This window comes from Protopterus annectens, chromosome 4.part0 (genome assembly GCF_019279795.1).
Source record: "Protopterus annectens isolate FY-2018-M chromosome 4.part0, PAN1.0, whole genome shotgun sequence".
NCBI lineage: Eukaryota > Metazoa > Chordata > Ceratodontiformes > Protopteridae > Protopterus > Protopterus annectens.
This window is the reverse complement of record NC_056733.1, coordinates 386,426,361-386,443,532: the sequence shown is the minus strand read 5'-3', so window position 1 is coordinate 386,443,532 and position 17,172 is coordinate 386,426,361. Positions and strand designations below refer to the sequence as shown.

The window sequence follows — 17,172 nt, the reverse complement described above, 5'->3', positions numbered from 1 at the left end:
GAAACAAGTGTGGAGTGTTTTTGCTGAGAAAAGTTTATTGCCCATTTTGTTGTTTTCTATATATGTCCTGTCTGGTACAAAAGGTAACGTTGTGTTCACTGACAACACTGAAAAATAATATTATGTAAGTTACAATACAAAATATTTTTTAAGATCATACAACATTATTTGCAAATGTTACTGAAAACAGAAAAACATTTGGTTTTGGCTGCGGTGTCTTCAATTGTAAAGTTTGCATATTTTCCCCTTTGTCTGCACATGTTTTTCCAGGTTGCTGCAGTCCCATCCTATATCCCAAATTTCTTACTGAAATAGAGAGACACGAGTTTAATGTCCAAAAATAATTGAAAGAGGATAACAGAAATTTTGAAGAAGAAAATTAAAAAAAAAAAAAAAATATATATATATATATATATATATATATATATATATATATATATATATATATATATATATATATATATATATATATATATACACACACACACATATATATATATATATATATATATATATATATATGTGTGTGTGTGCATGTGTTTGTGTGTGTGTGTGTGTATGTATATATATATATATATATATATATATATATATATATATATATATATATGGGTCTACTTCAAATATACAAAATCCCACCTACCTGAAGACATCGCCAAGATGAGATCTCTAAAACCTTAGCTTAACAAGCGACCACATTGCTGAAACTTTTCCCCTGGTAAGTATCTAGTTGACCAACATGTACAAAAAAAATACACATCACTATCTACAATCCATCCAGGTGGGGGGATATGCCCCCACCCCCCAACTAAATATACTAACTCTGGGATCACACCACAGTGGGGAAAAGGGCAAATTTCCCTATGTTGGCCAACTGGATACTTACCATGGGAAATGTTTTGGCAATGTGGTCATTCGTTTAATGTTTCGGAGATCTTGTCTCAGTGATGTTTTCAGGTAAGTGGGATTTTCTTAATTTGAAGTATACACACACACACACACACACACACACACACACACACACACACACACACACACACACACACACAGACACAAATAGATCTAGTTCATAAAATGGACAGTCTACAATATAGAAAATCAAAGGTTCAAAATTCAAAACATCAGACCTTGGAACACCTAAAAAAAAGGCCTTTTTTGCATTTTGGGAGGGGGGCTGTGACCTATGCAAATATCTATCTATCTATCTATATATATATATATATATTTTATATCTATGTCGATACAGTGGATATAAAAAGTGTACACACCCCTGTTAAAATGCCAGGTTTTTGTGATATAAAAAAATAAGACCACAATAAATCATTTCAAAACTTTTCCCATCTTTAATGTAACCCATAATCTGTACAATTCAATTGAAAAACAAACAAATCTGTTAGGGGAAAAATATAAAAATAAAAAACATACAATAAGCTGGTTGGCATAAGTATGCACACCCTTAAACTAATACTTTGTTGATGCATCTTTTGATTTAATTATAGCATTCAGTCTTCTTGCGTACACACCTGCCATCAAATAAAGAGACTCTGATTAACCCCAAATAAAGTTCAGCTGTCCTAGTAGGATTTTCCTGACAATTACTCAGTGGCCTGCTACAGCAAAAGCCATGGTTTGCAGAGAGCTTACAAAGCATCAAAGGGATCTCATTGTTGAAAGGTATTCATCAGGAGAAGGGTACAAAAAAAATTCCACAGCATTGGATATACCATGGAACACATCAAAAAGTGGAGAAAATATGGGACAACAGTGATGTTGCAAAGAACTGGACGTCCCTCCAAACTGATGAAAAGACAAGATGAAATCTGGTCAGGGAGGCTGCCAAGAGACCTACAGCAACACTGAAGGAACTGTAGGAATTTCTGGCAAGTACTAGTTGTGTACTACATGTGACAACAATCTCCTGTATTCTCCATATGTGTGGATTATGGGGTGGGGTTGCAAGACAGAAGCCATTTCTTACAAAGAAAAACATCCAGGCCCAGCTAAAATTTGCAAAAAAAAAAAAAAAAATGCATCAAGTCTCCCAAAAGCATGTGGGAAAATGTATTCTGGTCTGATGAGACCAAGGTCGAACTTTATGGCCACAATTCCAAAAGGTACATTTGACGCAAAAATAACACTTTGCATCACCAAAAGAACACTATCCCCATGGTGAAGCATGGTGGTGGTAGTATCATGCTTTGGGGTTGTTTTTCTTCAGCTGGAACTGGGGCTTTAGTCAAGGTGGAGGGAATTATGAACAGTTCCAAATCAATGACCCCAAGCATACATCCAATTCAAAAAAAGAATGGCTTCACCAGAAGAAAATTAAAGTTTTGGAATGGCCCAGCCAGAGCCAGGACCTAAATCCAATATAAAATCTGTGGAGTGACCTGAAGAGGCCTGTGCACAAGAGATGCCCTCGCAATCTGATAGATTTGGAGCACTTTTGCAAGGAAGAGTGGGCAGATATTGCCAAGTCAAGATGTGCTATGCTGATAGACTCCTACCCAAGAAGACAGAATGCTCTAATTAAATCAAAAGGTGCTTCAACAAAGTATTAGTTTCAGGGTGTGCACAATTATGCAACCAGCTTATTGTACATTTTTTTATTTTTTATATTTTTCCCCTAACAGATTTGTTTGTTTTTCAATTGAATTGTACAGGTTATAGGTCACATTAAAGGGGGGGGGGTTGAAAAGATTTATTGTGGTCTGATTTTTTATATCACAAAAACCTGGCATTTTAACAGAGGTGTGTACAATTTTTATATCCACTGTATTTATATATATATATATATATATATATATATATATATATATATATATATATATATATTTGGAGTTCCTTTTTTCCAAGGTTTACACTTACAGTCCTCAAAATTGCAACAGGTATCCATGTATGCTGTATGCACGCGCGTGTGTGTGTGTGTGTGTGTGTGTGTGTGTGTGTGTGTGTGTGTGTGTGTGTGTGTATGCATGTGCACAGGCATATGTGCAAGTATGTATTCTCCAATTTCCATGAGAGGCTCTGACACACCCATGAACCTGAATTATAAGAGACAGTTTATTAACCTTTGTGTGAATGAATGAACCAACAGCAAAATATTCCTAGCAGCAAAGCATGCTGACATGAAACAAATATTATTCTTATAAAACATGAAAATGTGTCGTACTAGTAGCAGTGGCATTTCTACATTTAAGGTAATACATTTTCCACTTTTTGAAATGATGCAAGGATCTCACAAAGTGTTAATTTTAACATAAAGGACAGTGCAGTCATGTGCAGACTGTCTCATGTTCAGTGTAGGAAACCATTTCAAACCTAAAAGGTTAAATCATCCCCAGTACGTAATAGCAATCACTGTATTTATTTAGTTTAGTTTATTGATTTTGCTGTGATAAATGGGCAACACATACATCAAAACCTTATTGGTTAAGGAGCTATCTACAACAGGGTATTAACGACTGGTAAAAACAAATGCATATTAAGTTGTCATGAAGCACAGACTGGGAAAAAAAGAACCATTATCTCTTCTGCACTTGTTAATGCTGCTTTGCTGTTTGGAGAGTACAGTATAGAAGCAAAATAAATAAATAATAAAAATAAAAATCGGGCAGCAAGAGTAACTAATGCCATTACAAGGACTGTGTGTGTGTGTGTGTGTGTGTGTGTGTGTGTGTGTGTGTGTGTGTGAGGGAACAGAGAGAAGAGGTGTGTGTGTGTGTGTGTTTGTGTGTGGGTGTGTGTGTTTATGTTTGTGTGTGTGTGTGTATGCGAGAACTGTCGCTGTATGGCTGTGTGTATGTCAGACAGAGAGAGAGAGAGAGAAAGATAGAGAGAGAAGTGCATACCTCTTAACTTCTTTCCTCAAGAATTCTGGATAAAGAGAAATAATGGAGAGACAAAGATCCAAAATTAGGAACAATTTTGCATTCTGCAAAATCAGGGAATACAGGAGCCACAGGACATGTTCCAAAATTTGAATTAAGCTCACAGCACCACTGAACTCAGAAATTTTACAATGGTATTTAGTGCTGATGTAACAGCTCTAAGTAATGGAATGGCCAATTCAAGAGACTGGGCCTGCTTAGTGTAGGTTCTGCTCAGCATATATGCTAGTTCTGGTACTGCTGGCATTAAATGATGGAGCTGCCAGTAAAAAGTAGGTGGAGAAGCATTGTGGGCTGTGACTATGAGATGGGGTGAGCAAGGATGTTTGGGGGCATCTACATATGGGATGCAGAGTGGCAAGTTTTGTTTTTGGGCCACTGAAAGAGGTTTTCAGTGGAACCAATTTAATGTGTCAGGCCTCATTGCTCTCCGTGAGTCACCAAGAAACCTGTTGTGCTGCCCTGAATTTTTTGGCATCTTACAGTATGTCCATTTACACTGTCTGAAAGAATGCAAGAAATTGCCTCCCAGAGCAAGGAACGAATCTCATTTTACAGCATGGCTGTACTGTCTGCTTGCTGTGGGCACAGCATTTCCCCGCAGGCAGCAATGAAAACATTTAACACTTTTTTTAAGCTTCTTGATTCAAGTATAACTTTAAGAACAAGACACCATATTAGCTTTTAAAAATAAATTTCTGTCTTGCAAATGAGCAACATGCCTAAATCAAGTGTTCCATACCTCTCAACCTCTTTGTTCAAGAATTCTAGACAAAGTCAAAATAATGGTGGGACAAAGGCCCCCAAACAGGAACAATTTTTTAAATAGTACTCAAATTCTATTGAGTAAGGTGTCAGAATGGATATTTTGAGCTAGAAATATTTTATACATAGCTTCTATGCAAGCTAGACAGAAAATATGTGAAATTATTTCAGACATCATGCTAGCATTTGAAAAAAAGGTTATAGTGCTACGTGAAGAAAAGACACTGTCAGAGAAATGTAGCTAGAAACATTATAAGGACAGATAGCAGACTACTATTATGCCATGTTATTGATTTATAGCAAGTTTTGTGTGAATGAAGTGTTGTCAAGAATAAGGAAATTTACTGAGCTGAGAGCACGAGAAACATGTTTCAGAAATATGGCATTCTGAGCTGTAATTTACATGAAGATAGAAAGATTTATTTGATTATATAACAATTTAATATTTGTCATTGGAAAATATTCCAGGAAAAACACCTAAACTGAAGAACTGCTGATTTTGTATTTTCTATGTGTATATAAGTTAGCCATTTAGTTTGCCATGTTAGACACAACTTTTGTGATTCTCAGTATGCTGCTATCATATATGGAATAAAAGCATACTTACTTCAACATGGTTTATGTCTCCAAGGATTTTATTCAAAATAATCTACAGTCAGATCTTTTCAGTGGACTTTGCCTCAAATCAAAAAATTAGCATGCTGCCTTCTGCCAATGACCACTGATTGTACCATACAAGGAAGCATGCAATCTAAATAGAGCAGTGTATGCCATAATCCATCTTATAGACCAACCAAAGCAGCCTGTCATCTGTGAGAATTTTTTTAAGGATCATCACTCTTGCAGAAAAGGAGTAAGAGCAGTCATCATGAAAACTTCTTACCAAACTATAAAGACTTTGCAGTAAAATCAGGTATTGCAGGTTGTTGTTTGCTCTGGTTGCTGTTTAGTGTCTGCACTGCAGAGCCTAGTGGTATTGTATGGAAAAGATTTAATCTTTGGGTTGTTTAGTGCTGGTCCTTATTACACTGATTACAGTTTGCCACACTGAGTTAAAAAGTCAGCAAATTAGATTAACTGTGGTGTCCAAGAATGATACAGACTTTAATTAGAAAAATGAGATGCCTTAACTTGTGTCATGCTGTGGGTGGCTGTACCCATACCAATGATTATTCAACTGTCACTTTCCAGTGTTCAGCACAATTCCACAATACAGATGCATGCAGTCAAGTAAAATTATTAAACATTTTGTCCAACAGTGTACAGTAAAAGTGGATAGAAAGAGCATGGAATGTATCCCTGCTTGGCTTCATTTCTTAGTGGACTCACCAAAAATAATAATAATAAAAAAAAAATGCAAGCACAGCTAAAAATGATAAACAAATTAAAGATTAATACAAGGAAACAATATTTCCTGAATACTTTTATCCAAATTCCTTCAAACCTCATCAGATAAAATCAGTACCATGAATAAAACAGATTTAAATAAAATTCATGTCATGTCACATGATCACAACATTCACAATAAAATTAACTAGCACTTGACAAGAATGATATCAATAAAAACACCTTACAAAAAATCAACATAAACTAATTCCTATGATAAACTAGCTAACAAAAATAGTTTGGCCTAAAAATGTACTCATTCTATGTTAATTTTGATAACTTTTGATAGTGATGAAATAAAAAAAGATTATCCCTGGGATTCATTAATGCCTACACTAAGTGTACACCATTCTGAATGAATAGGCAGTGCAAGCATAGCTCATACCTTCTAGCCCCTAATTTTAGTTTTCCTATTGATTTTCTTGCAGCCTTAAATATTGAGTGGGATTCATAAAAGTATCCATAAAGTATGGACTACATGCACACTTAGTGTAATCGCTCTGAGTAACTAGAAAGCAGAAAAATGTGGTCAAGATGTTGTTGAATACAGATGGTATACACTTTGTGCAGACATTAATGAATATGGAACATATGGAAAATAATAACTGGTAATAGGGAGTTTACTAGTGCTATAGGTGCCAAAGCTATTTTACTAGTAAAGTGAGTTTTAAAATTAAAACTACTTTTGAAACTCTTTCTGTTGAAAATAAGTGGTCCAAGTCCACTAAAAGAAAGGGTACTTTTTCCTGTTACGATTGTTCTCCTTGTCATTTACTAACACTTGGGCTAATGTACACGTCAGCAGTATCGAAAAGTCCTTCAGTCCTCCTGGACATTTCATATGCAATTGTTTGGGTGTGGTTTACATTGCTATGTGGTTCAGCTGCTAGTGTTTCCATGTAAGTAAAACTAAAAGGAAACTTGTAGCTAGAATTTATTAACACAATTTAGTAATAAAAAATAAGAACAAAACTAATGCATTATTTCACACCGTATGTACAGCTATCATTTTAAGAAGTTTGTGTTCGATATTCTTGACCAATCAGTTATGGACAATAGGGGATGGAGAGTTCAACATAATTTTAGAAAAGAAGGAATTGGAGTGGCAACTTAAATTAAAAGCTGATGTTTTTCCAGGCCTTATTGAAACTGTTAATATCATGTAAAAGTTACAATTTTTATCTCAATCAGTTTATTGTAGAAATTAGTTTTACACTGAATTTTTTAAAGATTTTCTTGTTGATATGTCTTATCATGTGGTAGTTAAATGCTATTGAAGATTTTTTGATCAAGTGACATGATTTGAATTTTATTTAAATGTGTTTTGTTCATTATTTGATGGTCTGTATGGTTTTGAATGACAGTGCTCATTAATTTACTGTTTTCTTGTAGCAGTTTTTGATTTGTTTAGTTTCTTAGTAGTTGCATCAACCTTCTGTATGGGGATATATTATAGGAACTGTTTGTAAATAGTTAAAAGTTAGCACCTTCAGACATATAAACATAGGAAGTTTTATCTTGGATTAATTGTGTTACACAATGTCCTTAGTTTGTATTTTCGTGTATGCAGGCATATGACTTGCCGGATTTATTATTATTCTTTTATATAAATTTACAATAAAAAATGTTTTCTAAAAGTTCTCACTTCGAAAATGTAACTCTGAGCAACTAAGCCAACCAGACAGCACTCTCAGTCATACCCAACAACATATTAGCATACCTGGTTAACAAACTAAAAGCAATAGCTACAAAAAGATTGAATTTGGCAAAACAGTACAATATTATATCCTGAGCGTCAGAGACATGTTCTGTAAACAGACTAGGTATGAAATAATGGTTCATTTCAACTTATGAAGAAAGCAAATAGATGATATTGTTTACATTTTTTTCCTTACCTGAATTAGTGTCATCCCTGCTTCTTGTCCAATCAAAACCCTGCCATTCTTCAATTCTGCAATTCTCGGGTCTTCAACTGTCAGAAAGTTGATAACTATCTCTGTAATGTCAAAGTGCCAGTCGGAGCCTAGTATATAATTTAACTGCCCTCCAGGGTCCGATGGTTCTGCAATGAACTGAGTAAGGACTCGTACAAGTGCATGCTGATACTGGAGGGCACAGCCTCTTCCTTTTCGCTCATCTTCTTCCTCATCTTCACTATCTCTGGCTGGTCTACCAAAGAAAAGTATAATTTGAACAGGAGCTGAATAACACCACAGATGCAAAGACTTTTGCATATATCATACTTGAACTGTAATATCAGAACGATTACACATTAACACAACCTATATCAACAGCATTTCAAGTTAAAAAGTAAAAAATGCACCAAGATAACACACAGCAAACGTTTAATCACAGCAAAGTACAAAGTGGTAAGCGCTTTCACAACCAAAGTTGCTTCATCAGACACCACAGTAAAAAATGCACAGGTTTAAATAGAGATTCTAAAATGCCAATTAATCAATAAAAATCACACAATGATTAAGTAGCAGTGAAAAACAATTAAGCCTCATGCTCAAACTAAAAAAAGCATTGCTTAAAAACATTGTACAAGAAGGAATCAAATACTATACATGAGAAAGCACTTAAAAAACTTATAAAATCATTATAAAACATGGAAAAATACTAGGCAGGAAAAAGTTAAATAGAATACTTGGAAACTAATAGTTAAATACATTAGACAAATTTTCAAAGAATTTAGCTAATCTTAATGCTTGAGATTGATTAATTGGCATTTTAGAATCTCTATTTAAACCTGTGCATTTTTTACTTTTTACCTTTCATTTGGATTTATTTCTGCACCAAGGTTTTACCCAACACGGTTTCTTTGGTTTTCAGCATTTCAAGTTAAACAACTGACTTGCTAACATGGAACAATTGTTTAAATTTTGCTGAAATCTGGAATAAACTGTGTGTGGTGGTTTCTTTCAGTTAAAGAGGCAGGGTTCTGCTGAAGGACTAAAGTGCTTTAAACACTAATATTAAGTGTAAAAACCTATTTACCTGTTGACATTTATTACTGGGAATTTTTTTAACCCTCCCCTTTACTTAATTAGAAACTTGACTGGTATTTCTACAAAAAGATCTAAAAGCACATTGATCTTATGGACAAATAATAGAGAACTGAACAAAATTAAGTGTATCACATTCTTGGCAGCCTAAGCATTTATGTTTTTATTTATTTACAAGCAATGAAAAATCATGTGTTTAACTTAGCAATGCTATCCAAATTTATGAGATCTGAAAATTATAAATACTTCTTCCACTGACCATGTTTACTCATGATTTGCCTGCTTTTGTAGAAATTATGCATTATACGTTTTGCTTCTATTAATGTTGTGTTTTTACATCGAGTCTAAGCCTGAAATGGGTCCACTTGGGTCAGACCCCATTTAACAAATCAAAATAAGTAAATAAGCCTGCCCATCTACATGTTTCATTACTGCTAATGCTCATCTGAATCATATAAAACATATGTTGGAATTCCATCATATAAAACATATGTTGGAATCCCATCATATAAAACATATGTTGGAATCCCAGGGTGAAATAATGAGAATCAGAAACATTCCGAGCATGTGATTCTTCTTGCAGATGCATTCATGTGCTATGACTCATCAGTTGTGCAGCTACTGCATCGGAAATGCCAGAAAATGCCTATATGCAATTCATAGACCACAGGGAAGCAGGGTTGCTGACGTACATTTTACTGTACAATAACATGACACATGGAGTGCATGTCATATATTAATGATCTATAACTCTGAGGTTTACCAACTCAGCAGATGACAATCTACTACTGTCAGCTGTGTCACAGACAGCTTTTTAAGCGTGAGTCAGCTTTCACAATGCTCAAAGGCTTCCCTAGACTTACATAAAGACAGAATATGTACGCAAATGCCAAAACACATACAAAAGGACCCCTACACCTCTATCAATAATATACACACAAATCTATATTTATACATATGTGTATGTGTATGTGCATATATATAAATTAAATTTTTATTTATATGTACATATATGTATGTTATGTATTTACCTATCTATACGGCTGCAAAAACAGAACTTTGGTTGTCAGACGAGCTTGGGTGATTGGCCACCCAAAGAATTCAATAGGAACTTGAAACATGGCAGATGAGTGATGAAAATCAAAGAGAATTAAGCTCTAATTAGATATCAATTAGGGATGCTATGCAGGAATTGAATAAAAAGTAAATGCAATGCAGAGAGTTTCTGAAAGATTCCAGCCCCTTTTCTCCACACTGTGCAGCCACTAATCTGGAGGTCAGTAATCCACTGCATACAAACACTGACACACACACACATATACACACGCACGCACACGCACACAGACACGCGCACACACACACACACACACACACACACACACACACACACACACACATGCACATACATTCAGATATATGTATATGCTTTGCAAGGTAATAGTCATATACAGTGTCTGATCCTGATGCTCCCAACATGTGTACAGTACAATACTATTAGTGTTCACTGGAAAAAAATGCATTTAGGGGCACACTGCATTGCACTGCATGTCATGCCCTAAAAAGCACATGTACCCTTTCAGAGCAGGATATGCAATCTGTAATGCTGTGTGATCATTGTAGTGCATGTACTGTATCATCTGCCAAAGCACTGGATGTACAGCTCAGCTGCAAGGAGCACAGACTGCCATATTCTTTCCTGCCTATGTCCTTGTGCCTAAGCTCAAACAGCACTATAATGTCCTGCAATGATGAGGCAAATGAACTCCTTGATCCATGAGTGTTTGTGGCATTGCTATGGCTATATTGAGCACAGTACTTCCACATAATGACTCCATAAAAGTTCAGGTATTTCCTTTACACAGCCGATCTAAAAGCTTCTGATCAACATAAAATACCAATCTGTCTTCATCCTTGCCTGCAGACAAAAAGAATACATGTCATACTTTGAATGACATGGTACTGCAAATAATGTGCACTGCTTCACTGGTTTTGCAGCCACCAGTAGTTCACATCTGGATTTGTTCATACATCTTTGTAGCAAACTGTTTTGCTGAAGCCAATTAAAAGATATCCCATTTGGTCAGAAACTGGTTACTAAACAGGCAACTTGCTACTAACTAATATTTATATTTCTTTCTACAACACAGCAAACTACCTACCAGCCCCCAGCTATTAGAATTCTTTTTGCATGCTACTATGGTCCGCCTATGGGTAGAGCCATGACTGACTTCAGTCCTTCTGCCAGATCATAGCTCCAGCTTGCCTCAGTGCTCATTATCAGCTGGGACATGTCCTGACTCTGTCCCTTGTTGGGTGAGACTTGTACTAAGATGGAACAGAAGGAGTTCTATGATGTCCCATATCAGGGATAAGTCCAGGCTGCATCCTTCTCTGAGAGGGGTCCAGGTCCAGTTCAGTGTGGAGGCTGAATACCTTCCCTGAGCCTGGGTATGGAGCACCTTGGGAGTGGTCATACATTGACTGGACAGAATGGCTAACAAACTGGCAGGTGGACCCTTATCCTTGATTCCAATACATATGATTATAACAGTCCAAGGCATTTGCATACAGTAAGTCTCTGCAATATATGTGTACACTTCCATGTGTGATGCGATCAGGAGGTCCTAACCCTAAAGGCAAGCACTTCCATGTGATCCTTGATCTACACCAGTGATCAGTGATTTAACCATGATTATTTCTTGAGTGATACTTAAATACACAGTGAATTTCTGGGGTTTTATCTTTTTCTGAAAAGATTTCAAGCCTGCATAAATTAAAGCACTGCTATTGACTACCTGATGGGTGAAAAAAGTAAACCTATATCTTTTTGTCTGTGAGTGCTAGAACTGCTTTCTGTTTTACCTGCTCCGTTTTGTTTTTTGTTTTAAGAAATCTGTTTGGCCTGGTGTTTTTGTTCTATTTGAGAGATAGACACTTAAATGTATCTAGGCTGCACATTTCACATGTTTTTCATTGTTTAAATTGTTTCTTGAATGATACCAAAATACACATTGAATTTCTGGGGCTTTGTCTTTTTCCTGAAAAGATTTCAAGCCTGCATAAAATAAAGCATTGCTGGTGATTCCCTGCTAGTGTTTCCCATCCACTCTCTCCTTCATTGATCTGCTTTTTAAACCTGGTGATTTTGGGCTGTCCACCCCTACTGTAAATTGAACTTAATAAATCCTCCCTTTCTAGACTGCTGTTGATATTCTGAATTATTTATTTCCCTTTCCTTGTGCTTATATTGAAAAAGTGAATTTTGCTGGTCATTGTCTGTTCTACTGATTTACTTGCTCTGAAATCATTATCTAGCTAGCTGTTGGATAAAGTAGTGTATTTTTATACTCTGGCAAGCACTTGTTTTTACATCAAGAGGTCGGTAAATTTTCCATCTAGTGCAGTAGGAGATAGCCTGGTCTGTTTATTTTGGGGAAACACTAGAAATTTTTGCCTGGAGGTTTACTGGCTGGAGGGCATATTAATAAGTTTATATTGTTTTTAGTGATTTTTATAAATTCTGTACAATTGAGTGGCTCTTGGTTCATTTATACAAAGTGAAGTACTTTTACTGAATAATCCCACTTTTATAATCTGTTTAAAGTACACTTCTGTATCTGTATCTTTAAGTTTGTTTGTGGTAGCATTTCACTCTGGGCATTCCTTTACCGTGCTTTTATATTATGAGGACTGGGATTACTCATCTAGTGACAGTAGGTGTTTACCTGGCCTATCTGAACTGGGAAGGACAAGAAAGGGCTCTAAGTATTTTTTGCACTTATCTTATATACTGTGACTGTACTTTAGCAGTTTAAAAAACTGTACGGCCTGCTACTGCTTTATAGGTTCATAGGTTCATAGGTAGGTACTAGGCTATCGGCCCGAGGGCCTACGTAAGCCTAGCCAACAAGGTTCCCTGGCTCACGCCACCCAAGAAAGTTATTTTCCTGTGCCACTGTTGAGCAGAGACACAGATGTGAATCCCGGGGTGTATTTCTTATTTCCCATTCACTCATCAAGATTTTTCTTAAAGAGTGCTAATGAAGAACTTTGCTTGACATAGATGGGTAGCCTGTTCCAGAGTATGGGAAGTCTCTGGGACAGGAATCTATCCCTCCAGCATGTCCTGTTTATTGTGGTGACAAGGTTTAGGTCCCTAGAGCATGTAGCTTGGAGGGATTGGGATTTTTTTAGGTGTAGCATGTCCAACAGTTCTGGGTTTGACATAGCTTTATATGTTAGGCTGAGATCACCTCAGAGTAGGCGATATGCTACGGAGTAAAGCTAGAGTTTTTTGAGACGGTCAGTGTAGGGCATCTATTTGAGGCCAGTAATCCTCTTTGTGAGGTACTTTTGCGGCCTTTCCAGCTGCTGCAGATGTCTTGTGATGTACATTCCAAAAGGGGCATTGTACTCTATAGTGGTCTAATGAATGTCGAGTAGAGAGGAACAATGACCTCCTTTTTCCAGGATGAGAACCCTTTTATGATGAGGTGTACCATGTAGAAGGACTTCCTGACTACTGTGGTGATGTGATTATCAAAGGACAGACTACTGTCCACCTGGGTACCAAGGTCTCTTATCACACATTCGGTGTTAAGTAGACTGCTGTCTATGTAGTATTTCATGCGTACAGAGTTTTTACCAAAGGGGATGACAATGCACTTTTTGGCATTGAGCTTGAGGCCATGGCTCTGACACCAGGCATCTGTCTCAGCGAGGCTCTTCTGTAGGATTTCCACATCATTTGGGGGCTCGACATTGTCAGATACATTACATTGTATCTATTAGTCACAGGGCTGTTGTAGGTAATTTGTGTGGTCTTGTTACACTTGGGTTACAAACCAGCTATTCTACATTAAGAAGGTGTTTTTCTGCACCGTTGTAGCAGAAGTGTGCTGATCTAACCTGTCTGAGTTGGTGACTGCAGGTGGAAGGTTTATTGTGTGTTTTCTTGATTGGTAGTTAGCTTAAAACTTGTTTCTCTTGGTTGTATTTAAGCCTCACCTCGGTTAGCAATGCCATGTATAGATTCAAAAGCCTAGAAGCTCAGCTTTTTCCTAAACAGCTTTCAGTGAATCCCTTCCACACTTTTCTGCTGCTCTAGGAGCACCTCATCTGCACACTGAGCAGCACTGTCTTATTGATCAATACACAAAGTATAGTTCCCTCTTGTAGTCTCAGCGCTACCAGCATAGTCCTGTCACATTAACCCATTCCCTTCCCTAATAAAACATGCAGTAAGAGCCTGCTATCATAGATGGGCAGTTTTTCATCATCTCTCTGACCATTCTGATAGACATGGGCATCCTGAGGCAATGTAGCAATTGTCTCTTGTATACTGAGAACCACTTACTCCTGAAACAAATACTTTATGTGAGAGATGTAATTACACTATGAAATTAGAGGCAACACTCTAACATAAGGAAAAATGAATGCTAAAATGATTATCAGCACATACACACTTCCCACACTAAATAAGGACACAACACATAAAACCACATATGCAGAGGTACTCACTAATAACTTACCAAAAGGTCAGAAGCCTCCCAAATGGAAACCACTTGCACACATGATAATGCAAAAAGCAGTCACAACACATAATAATATACACATCAGTGTCTCAGCAAATAATCCCATAAAGTGTACAACCACAAAACCTAAAGTATCAGTCATAGGTAACTCCATTGTGAGACACACAGATGTTCCTCTCACCAGGCTAGATAAGGAGCAGGTTACAGTTAGCTACCTGTCAGGTGCCAGGATCTGTCAAGTCACTCAACCACAAGTACTGGTATGACTGTCATAGCCCATGTGGGCCTGAATGACTTGAGATGTACCTCACTAGACTATATGAAGAAAGAAATGATTGAGATCTCAGATTATGTGTCACAGGCAGGTATAAGCCTAGCCTTAAGCAACATTCTACCTTCTCCAAAGATAATGCCACAATACAAACAAAAAATGAAACTAAAAAAGCTTCAAATGGTACAAACAATAAAACTTGAATGCAAAACCCTATTACCCTGGAAAGACATGGTAAAAAGGCCAGGCTGCTTTGGCAGAGGTTGTCTGCACCTGTCTCCTCTAAGTTTTTGGATACTAGCAAAGGCATTAGCCACTCCAATTGTACCTTTTTAGGCAGTGTCCAAACAACCAACCTCCTAACATAACAAAAGCGTCTCTAGATAAACTGCATGCTCTGGAAGCACTCCTCATTTTGGAAGATGCTGACATCTGTGAAGTTACAGAGACATGGTTCAAAGGTGCAGAAAGCACCCCAGCCATGCCATCTGTATATTCAGACCACAAAATGAATATGAAAGAACCAAAGGAGGAGGTGTATCCATCCTCATTAAGGATAAGTACACCTGAAGACCAATTGAACTGTATGACTCTCTTGAGCTACTCCATGACCAGTTAACTATAGAAAAAGCCTCTTACCACATCATAGCTAACTATAGGTCCCGTTATAAAACAGGAAACATATATTGCTTACCAGGCCTTACTGGAGACCTTGTCATACAGCCCAACACCTTACTTGTGGGTGATTCTAATTATCCTACCATCGACTGGTAAACATACATGACCACAAACATGCTGGCTAAGAGGTTCTTGGACTTTGTCAATGGAAATGCATTGGAACAGCTAGTCAGCCTGCCCACAACAGGCTCAGATGTCCTAGACATAGCACTCACTAACATGGGAGAGCATTACAACCCTCCCTGTGTGATGTCCTCCCTGGTAAGATTGGACCATAAATCAGTCTCATTCAATGTAATTATAAGACCAGATACCCCAGCAAGCTCAAAAATGCTTAAGAATTTTTCAAAGCCAGATAACCTCCTACTAAGTAATGGTATAAGAAGCTTCAATGCCCTTCAAATGCAGATAACATGGACTCCTATGCAGAGGTGTACACCAATGTTCTGTATAACCACTTAAGCAGCTGTATAGAATCGGCTGTACATGACCGGAATAAAACCAGATCTTGCCAAGAAAACAAGGCACCCTGTTGGACTCCTAGTGTAAACTGGCTACACACCAAGAGAAATAAACTAATTCCAAGAATAAGAGGGAAAGGGTTAAACAGATGTAGAAATCCCTCTCAAGCTTAAACAAACAAATCAGAGATCTTGTCAAATCCTCTAAAGCCAATTATGAAGCAAAAATAGCCAGTCTAGATAAGGATAATCACAAGGCATTCTTTAACTATATCCGAAATCTAAAAGGTAATACCCAGCTATGTGTTGAACTGCTTATGGATAGCACCCCCCATACTCAATCTGAGGTAATAGTCATCCTGCTAGCTGACAGATTTGGAGCAAACTTCATCCCCCTTTTAAACAACTTAAAACATGACCTAGCAGACCCACTTATTGGAATGGAGGACAGCAACAGTAATCCCTCTGCACAAAGAGGGACCATCAACTGATCCTGGGAATTATAGGCCCATAAGCCTGACTAGCCTCATCTGCAAGGTCATTGAAATAATCATTATGGACCTTATTAACAAGGACAGAGGTAATCTTCAGACACTGGACCCAACCCAGTTTGGATTTGTTAAAGGTAGATCATGCCTGTTAAACATGATTGACATCTTGGAGAAAGTCACCAAGGCCGTGAACAAGGGAAAGACAGTGCATATCACCTATCCTGACCTAGCCAAGGCAAGTGATACAATCTCTCACTCAGGTATTATGGCAAAATCTCCCAATTGTGAATTAACCCCTACATTACCAGTTGGGAAGCAAAGTGTCTCACCGACAGCACACATACTGTCAAAGTGGGTAACTTCAACAATCACCAGTGGCATAGCACAGGGTTCTGTGCTGGGTCCCTTACTGTTTGAAATGTATTTCTTAGAAGTCCAGACAAACTTGGAAGGCCTGTGGCTGATCAAGTTCACTGAAAATTGCAAATTGGGAGCAATCATTAAATCCCCCAATGATGTTAATATACTACAGACAGGGTTAATGCAGACAGATGATTGGTACCAAAGCCACAGATTAAAGCTAAATGCAAAAAATGAATTATTATTTCCATTGGGAAAGCTGACATTCCTTCTAATTACTTTATGGACAGCAACCCCCTAAGTGTAGACCCAGTGGTCGGGAGGGTGA

At 37.3% G+C, this 17,172-nt stretch overlaps 1 protein-coding gene across 1 annotated transcript in view; it reads right to left on the bottom strand.

Moving 5' to 3' along the window:
- Positions 1 to 17,172, bottom strand: part of LOC122799348 (transmembrane protein 132D-like) — a 2,658,181-nt gene that overhangs the window by 97,152 nt on the left and 2,543,857 nt on the right. Inside the window, exon 6 of the mRNA XM_044068340.1 lies at positions 7,937 to 8,210. Within this exon, the coding sequence (XP_043924275.1) occupies positions 7,937 to 8,210 (274 nt within the window). The remainder of the gene's footprint in view (positions 1 to 7,936; positions 8,211 to 17,172) is intronic.